At 51.4% G+C, this 10831-nt stretch overlaps 1 protein-coding gene across 1 annotated transcript in view; it reads right to left on the reverse strand.

Moving 5' to 3' along the window:
- The window catches only part of MYH14 (myosin heavy chain 14), an 83107-nt gene extending 76919 nt beyond the window's left edge, over positions 1 to 6188 (reverse strand). The window contains exons 1-2 of the mRNA XM_077747138.1: positions 6124 to 6188; positions 1167 to 1325 (exon numbers count right to left, since the gene is read on the reverse strand). Coding sequence (XP_077603264.1) covers positions 1167 to 1325; positions 6124 to 6188 — 224 coding nt within the window. The remainder of the gene's footprint in view (positions 1 to 1166; positions 1326 to 6123) is intronic.
- Between the last annotated feature and the right edge of the window lie 4643 nt (positions 6189 to 10831).

Below are 10831 nucleotides of genomic sequence, written 5' to 3' on the forward strand. Positions count from 1 at the left end.
GGGTTCGATTCCCGCTCAAGCTACCTGGGCCTCCGCTTTCCTCTCTGTGAATTGTGGCCAATGAAATAAGAATGTGGGAGAAAATGCCCCCAGTCCAGTGCTTAATCAAGCAGTGCCTCGCGACAGCACGTAATCTCTCTGAGCCTTTTTCAGCAACCCGTAAATGGGGCAACACCATCCACAGAGAGGACTAGGTGTATCGAAGAAGACCACAAAGTGTTATTCCGGCCTCCGCAGCTCCCGTCTTCTCATGGGCGAAATGAGGACTAAACAGCGGTAAGCGCGTTGACTCTGCGCCGGTGTTTTTCTGGCTCTCAGAACAGCTCTCCGGGTTAAAATTCATAGAATGATCTCAAAAACCAATAGGACAGGGACCCTCAGCATCCTCATTTGTCCAACGGGGAAAGAGAGGCACAGAGAGGGTAAGCACGCGCTGAAGGTCACACAGTCACACAGAGGGAGAGCTGGGACTCGAGCTCACACAGTTTTCTTTCTTTCTGAAGAGGGATTTGGAGAGAACGGAGTGGGAGGGGGCTAGAGATCAATGTCTTCCTTCCTCCTCGTTGTCAAACTCTCTCGAACCGGCTTCCCCGTCTACGCCATAGGAATCACAGCCTTCCCTAGGGGACTACTCTGAGATTCAAAAGGTTAAGGGACCCAGCACACAGTTGGTCTCCAAAGTGTTACTCTCAACCCCCGTCCCTGCAGTCACCGCCTCTGTCCAGCTTCAGCTTTCCCCTCCCTGTACAATGGGTACGATATAACCCATCTCGAGTTAATAGAATTATTTAGTTGTAAAAATAAAAGCAAGTACAAGTACGCCCAAGTACATCATGAGTGCTCAAACATGTCTTTCCCTACCCCTCTGCCTCTGCCAGTCATGACCCCTGTCTCTGGTCCGCAATTTTTACACGTGAAAACAGAGACACTGTTATCTGGGGGCGGAGGATTGAAGGCGATGACTCAGGTATTACAGCGTCCAAGGTCCCAAAGCGAGCCTCAGTTTCCCCTTCTGCGGAATAGGCCTGGAGCCTCCAGCGAGGACCCAGACCCGGCTTTACACATAGTAGGAACTCGAGTTGGGGGGGGGAGTGTAGACTCCCCGCCCCGGCCCCCCCGCAGCCACCGTCCCGCTGAGCGCCCAAGGTGAGTGGCCGCGGCCCCACCTCTCCCCCGCCGCCCGCACCGGCCTTCGGGGCCGGTATCCGAAGCCCCTAGGCTGCAGCCTCCCCAGGCCCNAAGAAGGGCGCCGAAGTGCGGAGCCAGGCGGCGCGGTCGTGGGCAGGACCCCAGCCTGATGGGCAGGGAAGGCGACCAATGGCGATCTGTGGGGGGGCGGCCGGGGGCGGGAGGCCCAAGGGATACGGGTGAATGCGCCGCTTTGTACGCGCTGCATGAATGGGGGCTTTGTGAGAGCCGGCGTGGGGGGGGGCGGTTGGCGGCGGGAGGCCGGAATGCCTGGGTCCCCCGGGAGCCAGCGGGCAGGAGAGACAGGAGAGAGAATTAATTCACTGTTGTCGAATGCCGACCGCGTACCAGGCACTCTCCCAGGCTCTCACCCACCAGGCAGGTGTGGGCGATACCGTCAGGAATAATGATGATCATTTATTGAGTGTCCGATGTATACCAGGAGCTGTGCTAAGCGCTTTACCTGCATGATCTCATTTAATCCTCACAACTACTGCTTGGAATTAAGATCTTCATCTTCCAGATGAGGTAAACCCAAGCTTAGAAAGACAGTGTTAATTGCCGAAAGTCATGCAGCAGGCAAGTGGCAGAGCAAGGACTCTGATCCCGCCAAATCTGAGTCCAGAACTTGTGTTCTTTTTTCTTTAATGTTTACTTTGAAAGAGAGAGAGAGAACCAGTGGGGAAGGGGCAGAGAGACGGGGGGAGAGAGAATTCCAAGCAGGCGACGTGCTATTGGCACAGACCAGGATGCCAGACTCAAACTCAGGAACAATGAGATCATGAGCTGAGCGGAAGCCAAGAGTCCCAAGCTCAACTGACAGAGCCACCCAGGTGCCCCCAGCCTCATGTTCTTAACCACCATGCTACACCCAAATGGTGGTTAATGCTTCCCAATGTACAGATGGGGAAACTGAGGCTCAGGGAGAGGCAGGTGAGTTCCCAAGGTCACAAAGCAAAGGCCCAGCAAACCCACAAGGTGGAGCCCATGACTGAAGCTAGCCTGTTGCAAGAGAGCCCTGGACCAATGATTTTTGAGCTGTGGCCCCATTTTACAGAGGTACACTGACTCCAGCAGGAATGAGCAGCTAGGGTGGCAGCACAGGGCTGCTCAAGAACCAAGCCCCAGGGCCACCTGGGTGGCTCAGTCGGGTAAGCGTCTGACTTCGGCTCAGGTCATGATCTCACGGTTCAAGAACCAAGCCCCAGTCAGCCTGGCTCTGTAGTTCAATAGCTGTGTGGGCTTGCACCGTTACTGGCCTTCTTTTGAAGTTCCATTGATTTCTGCATCTGTAAAATGGGGCTGAAGGTCTCCCTGCCTCCGCTCTTGCCCGCCAACTCCCAAACCCCGCACACACATGACTGCCAGTAGGATCCTGTCGAGCTCTATTCAGACGATTCCCCTCCTCTGCTCAGAAGCTTGTGCTTTCATGGCTCCATCTCAGAGTAAAAGCTGAAGTTCTCACCGTGGCTCACAAAGCTCTGCGTGATGTGTTCCCTGGGGCCCTGTCTGATCTCATCTCCCTTTGGTCTCCCTGTGACTGCTCTCCAGCAGCACTGGCCTCCTCATTTCCGCAAACACTCCCTAAGCACGGTCTTGCCCCAGGGCCTTTGCATTTGCCGTGTCTTCCATCAGGAATCCTCTTCCCCCAGATTCTGCATGGCTGTCTGCCTCTCATATGGCCAGGTCTCCTCTAGTATCACCTGCTCTGGAAGGCCTGTCCTGAGCATTCTATATGAACCGGTCCCCACATCACACACTCCGCTGACTTGCCTGGTTTGTCCTAAGTATTTATGTGCTTATCTATGTATCATTGGTCTCCTCACTAGAATATAACTACCAAGGGGCGCCTGGGTGGCTCAGTCGGTTAAGCGTCTGACTTCGGCTCAGGTCATGATCTCGCAGTTGGTGGATTCAAGCCCCGCGTCGGGCTCTGTGCTGACAGTTCAGAACCTGGAGCCTGTTTCAGATTCTGTGTCGCCCTCTCTCTCTGACACTCTCCTAATCCCGCTGCTTAAAACATTAAAAAAAAAAAAGAAGAAGAATATAAGTCTCAAGAAGGCAAGGATCTTTGTTTTGTTCAGTGCTGGATCATCAGGGCCAGGCGCACAGTAGGCGCTCACTAAGTTTTTGTCGAATCAATAGTAACAAACCCTTGTATTATATGAATGAGATAATGCGTGCCAAGAGCTTAGTGTGGACCGGACATCGGGAAAAGGCTGCATAAACAGTGATCATTATTACAGTTGTTATTTGTTGCCTTACAAGCCCTTCCGATAGCACGCAGGAGCGAAACAACAGAGTGAGAGAAAGTCTACCACAGGGGAAAGAAGCCAGAGAAACGGAAAGGCGGAGAGGTAAGAAGCAGGGAACAAAGACACAGGAGGAGAGAGATGGAGTTGGGGGAGGGGGGGCAGAAGCGAGTACAAGCATCCATCTCCCACTGCATTTGCCCAGCAAGGCGAGTCCTTGTGGGCAAGAAGCATTGAGATTGCCGTGTCCACTGCCCACCCTCTGCAGACAGAGAAGCTGAATTCCAGGGAGGGGAGGACTTTTCTGAGGGCCCCCGAAGTGATAGTATAGCTCACATGTCTAAAGCCTGATTGTGTGCTGGGAACGTGCCCATCTTGTTGTCACAGGGCATCCTTATGCCGGTCCTGTGAGGTTGGCACTGTCGTTAACCCACTTTACAGGCCAGCAACAGGCCTAGGGGGCCCCTGGCTGCTCCTGGCGGCAGATTTGGGCTTAGATTGCAGGAGATCAGACCCCTGAATCCGTGTGGCTAACAAGACAGAGCTGAGGCCCCTATTACCTCGGCCCAAGTGTTCTCCCCTGTAGCCTCCTGCGGTGAAGATATCAGGAGCTGGGGGCGCCCGGGGGGCTCAGCAGGTTAAGTGTCTGACTTCGGCCCAGGTCGTGATCTCATGATTTGTGAGTTCGAGCCCAGCATCGGGCTCAGCACTGGCAGTGCAGGGCCTGCTTGGGATTCTCACTCTCCCCTCTTTCTCTCTCTCTGCCCCTACCCCACTCGTGCTTGTTCTCTCTTAAAATAAGTGGATAAACTTAGGGGCGCCTGGGTGGCTCAGTCGGTTAAGCATCCGACTTTGGCTCAGGTCATGATCTCATGGTTTGTGGGTTCGAGCCCCGCGTCGGGCTCTGCTGACAGCCAGCTCAGAGCCTGGAGCCTGCTTCGGATTCTGTGTCTCCCTCTCCTGCTCACGCTGTCCCTCTCCCTCTCTCAAAAATAAATAAAACATAAAAAAAATTTTGTTTAAATGGATAAACTTAAAAAATATATATATAACATGAGCTGCTATTTATTGAATGCCAACTGTGTGCTGGATATTGTGCCCTTTGTGTGTGTTAATTCACTGGATTCACTCAACAATTCTGTGAAATGGAGACTTCTATTATCCCCATTTGACTGACAGAAAACTAAGGCTAAGACAGGTGGAATCCCATGTCCCTGAGGACACGGGAAAGAGTGTGTGAACTGGGACACACCAGAAACTCAAACAGGAAACAAGGCTCTGGCACGCCTATTCTAGCCGCACTCTACCTGGTAACTGGTGAGGTCATCAGTGCCGGCTAGGGTTAAATCTACCTGGCAACTGGTGACATCATCATTCCCACCAAGGGGGGAAACACTGGAGGTGTCCTTACTTCTGCTCAATCTGTGGGGTAACTGATGACATCAGCGACTGGGAATATTGAGCTGCCTTTTGCTGAGGACGTTCTGTGAGCCGGATGCCTGTGCGAAGCACTTTATGAGTCTTGAACTCCAAGTGATAAGTACTAGTGTCATGCCCATTTTACAGATGAGGACACTGAGCGAAAGCTGCCCAAGTTTGCACAGCTAGAAGCATCAGAGCCCAGGTTTGGAACTAGGCAGTCTGCCTCCAAAGCATGGAGTGTGGATCACTGTGTGAAACCACCAGAGAGTGACTGAGACCCAGGAACCCAGTTCAAAGCCCTCCAACTGTCCTCCATCCGCAGTCAGCCACAGAGGCCCTCAGGATAAAGCCCCAAACTCACGGAGCTAAGTTCGTACACAAAGATAAAACGTTGGAGCTGAGAGGAAAGGAGACAGAAGAACCAGGGAGGGGCTACTCTGTGGAAGGGTTTTTTTCTTCCTAATGAATCCCTACACCCAATGTGGGGCTCGAACTCACAACCCCCCGAGATCAAGAGTCGCATGCTCTACCGATTGAGCCAGAAAAAAAGCTGGGGGAGCAGCTCCCGTTCCTGGTCGGGGTTAAGGCATCCCAAGTCTTAAGAGACAAAGGGACAAAGAGCATGTTGAATTTCACTGTGGGTCCTGACTTCAATCTTGCCTGTGTACCATCCCTCTGCGGTAAAGATTTGAATGATTCCAGTATTTTATTTTTGGTCACTGGGCTGTTGTTTCCTTGCATGTGACTCAGGGCTAGAAGTGGCTCTGAGACAGGGGCAAGCTGCCAGCCAGATAAGTGATGGGTTCAGTTCCACGACAACAAATATTCATTGAGTGCCTACTACGTGTCTGGCCTGTTCTCAGGGAGGGGTCAGCAAACTTTTTCTGTGCGGGGCCAGGCGGTAAATGCTCCGAGCTCTGAGGGCTGCGTGGTCTCGGCTGTAGATACTCAGCAGGTAAACAGCCATGGATTATATGTAAATTATATGTGTGGCTGTGTTTCCCTAAAACTTTGTTTACAGAGACAGGAGGTGGGAGGGTCTGACCTGGGGCCATAGTTTGCAGACCCCTGTTCTGGAAGCTGAAGAGGCGGAGGTCACAGAGACGTAATCCCAGCCCTCACAGCACTCAGGTATGCATCTACTCCTACACGCAGGCGGAGGGAAACTGCTCACACCTAAGCTAGATCCTGTCTTTCCTCTGCTCGGAGCACCCCACCCCCACTGGGCACCAGCCTCACTCAGTTAAAGCAAAGTCCTCACTGGGTCCCACAGGCCCCAACATCCTCTGGCCCGTGTCGCCCCTCTTTGACCTCATCTCCTGCCATCTCCCTATTTCATACTTTGCTCCAGCCGCGCTGGCCTCCTTGACGCTTCTCAAATATACCAGACTCAGCCCTGCCCCAGGACCTTGGCACATGTCATTCTGTCTACTGTAGTGCTTTTCTCCTAGGTGACCATTTGGCTGCCTCATCTCTTTCTAGTCTCTGTTCAGTTATCGCCTTTTCCATGAGGGCTTTTCTGAGCATGTTTTCCCCTGGACTTTTGATACCTGTCATCTAGTCACTTAGTCACTTTTTTTTTTTTTAACCACAGCACTCAGCATCCTCTAACATGCCAGTAGTTTACTTATTCCACTCATTATAGTCTGATGCCCCCAACTAAAATGTGAGCTCCATGCTGGCAGGGAGTTCTGTCTGTCTTCTCCCCTGCTATGTTCCCAGAGCCTATAAAAGAGCCTGGCACACAGGAGATACTCAAAAAATTCTCGCTGAAGAAATGAATGTGTCCTGGTGGTAGACACAGACCAAACAAGGGAACACGTGATTAAAGAGCACATTGGCAAACGGGGTAAGTGCCGCGAGGAAAAAAGTAAAGAGGAGACTGGGCGGCTCAGTCGGTTAAGCAGCGGACTCTTGATGTCAGCTCAGGTCATGATCTCACGGTTTGTGAGATCCAGCCCCGCACTGGGCTTGCACTGACAGCACAAAGCCTGCTTTGGATTCTCTTTCCTCTCTTTCTCTGCCCTTCCCCTGCTCATGCTCTCTGTCTCTCTCTCTCTCTCAAAATAAATAACTAAACTTAAAAAAAAAGAATTGCACCTTAAAAAAAGAAAAAGTAGGGGTGCCTGAGTGGCTCAGTCGGTTAAGGGACCGACTTCAGCTCAGGTCATGATCTCACAGCTCGTGAGTTCGAGTCCCACGTCCGGCTCTGTGCTGACAGCTCAGAGCTTGAAACCTGCTTCGGATTCTGTGTCTCCCTCTCTCTCTCTGCCCCTCCCCTGCTCATGCTCCGTCTCTCAAAAATAAATAAAAATGTTTAAATATTTTTTAAAAATAGGAAAACAAAAGGAGGGGAAGCGAGGGCTGAAGCTTGGGTGTGATTTTAGAAAGGGATCAGGGAAGTCCTCTTGAGGAGGGGACGTGGAGTGGAAGGAGGGTATGACGGCTGGTACTGAGTAAATGAATGAATGGAGGGATGTGTTACTGATGGAATAAGTAAACAACTGGATGAGCGGATAAGTAAATGGCTGGATGGGGAAATGGATGACTGTCTGAATGGAGGGATAAATGAATGAATGAAGTATATATACACAGATAAATAAGTGGGCAGATGGATGGAAGAATCAATTAAGGCATATCAAGGGATCAAAAGATGAATGAATGGATACATGGATAAATGGTCTTTTGCACCCCTGTACCTTTGCGTGTGCCGTACCTTCTGCTTTTATTCCCTCTCTCCCTCTCGCCACCCCAAGAACTCCAGGCCAACCTCCCAAGGTCCAGTGTGTGCTGGGTGTATAAAAGTCTCCCTCCACCCCCAGGCCATGCCCGGCCACCATTTCCTCACCCTCATATTGATGCTCTGATTGCACCAGATTGGAACAATCTGTCAGTGGGTTCCTTCAGAGGACAAGTCTTGGGTCTGACTAACATCCCTAATACCGGTAGCTCCACAAAGGTCAGGGTCAGACTCACTGGGTCGCTGGGATTTCCCAGCACAGGATCTAGAACACAGGATGCCTCAGTGAAAGGTTATTGACTGAGAAGATGAAGGGATGTATGACCTTTAGCACCTGGTGAGCTTCTACTCATACTTCAAAACCCAACTCAAAAGTTCCCTCCTCTGAGAAGACTTCTCTGACTCCTCCTGGCTGGCCAGGTAATAACTGTTAATATTTTTATGATACCTTTGTATCCTAGGCATCCTAAGTTCCCAATTATCCATGTATGTTGTCTCATTTAACTCCCAACAAGCATCTAGAGTCAGATTCTATTGCTTATAAAGGAGACATACTTCTCTAACGAGTAGAATACAGCCCAAGTGATGGGATGTCACTCTCACGATGAGGTTATAAAAAGACGGACTCTTATCTCTTGCTAGCTGACCCTCGTGGTGGTCTTGAAAAAGCAAGATGCCACATTGAAGGTCATGTGGCAAGGAAGTGAGGCTGGCCTCTAGCCAACAGCCTGCAAGAGACTGAACCCTGTGGATAAGTGTGAGAGTGAGCTGAGACACTGACCGGATCCAGCGGAGCCCTAGGATGAGACCACACCCCAGTCACACTTCAGCTGTGGCTTTGTGGGAGCCCGGAAGCAGAGGGTCACTACAGCTATTTTTAAAACATTATTTTCTTTTCAAAGTAAAGCTCCTTTTTTTTTTCTTTCTTTTTAAGGAGGCTTCACGCCTAGCATGGAGCCCAAAGTGGGGCTTGAACTCATGACCCTGAGATCAAGATCTGAGCTGAGATCAAGAGTCAGATGCTTGTGGTGTTTGTGTGGCTCAGTCGGTTGAGCGTCCATCTCTTGCTTTTGGCTCCAGTCATGATCTCGCGGTTCGTGAGATCGAGCCCCTTGTCAGGCTCTGTGCTGACAGTGTGGAGCCTGCTTGGGATTCGCTCTCTCCCTCTCTCTCTGCCCCTCTCCTGCTCATGCTCTCTCTCTGTCTCTCAAAATAAATAAATAAACTTAAAACAATTGTTGGCGTTTCCTGCCCTCCAGAACTATGAGATCCTAAATGTGTGGTTTTAAGTCATCAGGTTTTCCCTCTTTGGGGATGACTATTCACTGATGGAGCACCAATACAGGTTTGCCAATTAGGCACAGAGAGGTGAAGAAACTTGTCCCTGATCACACAGCTAGAAAGGAACAGAGCTGGGATTTGAACCTAGGCAGTCTGACTCAAAAGTTCCCGCACTTGACCACACTGCTCCGATGCCTTTGAAGCCCATCCCACTCGCAGGAACATTCTAGGCACCTCCAACCTTTCCAAATGTGCACAGCCCTCTTCTGTGGCCCACCTTATCTGCCTAGAACTCACCTATTCACTGTCGGATCAGGGATACCCCTTCCGGAACCTCCTCCTCCCACCCTGGGGCCCCCTAGCTCTGCCCCTCCTCTCTGTGCCCTGACACCTGTGAGTCATGCTTGTGTGGGGCTGCCACTGCCCTGCCCACCCGGCTGGGGGCTCCGGAAGGCCAGGGCTGGGTCTGATTTGGCATCCTGTCCCCGCACCCCCTGCCACGGGGCCAGATGTGCTGGCGTCTGCGATACGTTTGGTCCTTTACCAAGTATTTATACTCTTTGGAAGAGGCTGCTAATTATAGCCGTCCTTTATGGGGAGCTGTGTGTGCTGGCTCCGGTTTAAATATTTTATACACATGAGCGCATCCGGATCACACATCGGCCCTAGGAGGCCGACTCAGTTGATGGCCCCGTGTGACAGATGAAGGAATCATGGCTGGGGGAATTCAAGGTGTCACTCCAGGAGACACAGCCAGGGAACGGGGACCCTCTCATCCACCCCTATTCTGTTCCCGAGCAGACCCACCCCCCAAGGAGCCCATCATGGTTACTTTGGGGTCAACAGTGTCCAGTCTTCACCTGGGCAGCTTGCTCAGAAGGCGGGTGCCCCGGCCCCACCCCAGAGGCCCCAGCTGAGTGGACCTGGGCGGGGCCTGGGAATCTGCATTTTTACAAGTTCCCAGGTGATCTCGTGGTCGGTGGATCTAGATCATACACCAAAGCACCTGACGTGGCCCTTGATTCCTCTTTTCTCCTTAGCTCCTACATCAAGGCTGTCTGCAAATATTGCCAGCTTGGTCTTCTAAAAGGTTCCAGAATCTGACCCCTGGCTGCCACCACTCTGGTCTAATCAGCGATCGTCTCCTGCCTGGACTACTGGGGTCACTTCCTCTCTGGTCTCCCTGCTTCAGTTCCTTCAGTCAGTCTATTCCCCACGTCAGCTCATGTCCCTTCTCTCCTCAGAGCCCTTCTGTGGTTCCTAATTCATTCTGAATAAAAACAAAGTCCTTACCATGACCGCAAGTCCCAGCAGGGTATGCCCCTCCCTTGGAGGTCCCCTCCTTGACCTCACCTCCCACCCTCCGCCCCTCACCCACTCTGCTCCATCCATATCTCCTGGCTGTTCCTTGAACACACCTGACGCACCTCAGGACCTTTGCACGAGCCGTCTCCCTCCCAGAATCCCCATGGCTTGCTCCCTCGATTCATTCGACTCTTTGCTTAAATGTCAGCTTGGCGATGAGGCCTTCCCTGACTATTCTGTTTCCTAGCGTACCAGCCCTCAGGTAGCCCCGGTCTCCTCCACCTGCTCTCCTGTTTGTTTCCCTTTTTACTTTTTACCTTCTAACATATTATTTCATTTACTTATTTGCCATGTTTGTTATTTATTGTCTGTGTCTCTTTGACTACAGAACATCAGCCTATAGAGGGCGGGGCCTCTGCGTCCTTTACTGCTCTGTCCCCAGCTCCTAACGCTTGCACGCTTGCACGCAGTGAGTGCTCCGGCAATATCTGTTGCTTTACTGAAATAAACGCTTTAAGAAATTCTGCTTGAGGGGCACCTGGGTGGCTTAGTCNAAAAATAAATAAATAAACTTAAAAAGAAAAAGAAACTCTGCTCAAGCTGGTAAGACGATAGGGAAATTTTACTTCCTGGTTACTTTTTT

Source organism: Crocuta crocuta, unplaced genomic scaffold (genome assembly GCF_008692635.1).
Source record: "Crocuta crocuta isolate KB4526 unplaced genomic scaffold, BGI_CrCroc_1.0 scaffold334, whole genome shotgun sequence".
NCBI lineage: Eukaryota > Metazoa > Chordata > Mammalia > Carnivora > Hyaenidae > Crocuta > Crocuta crocuta.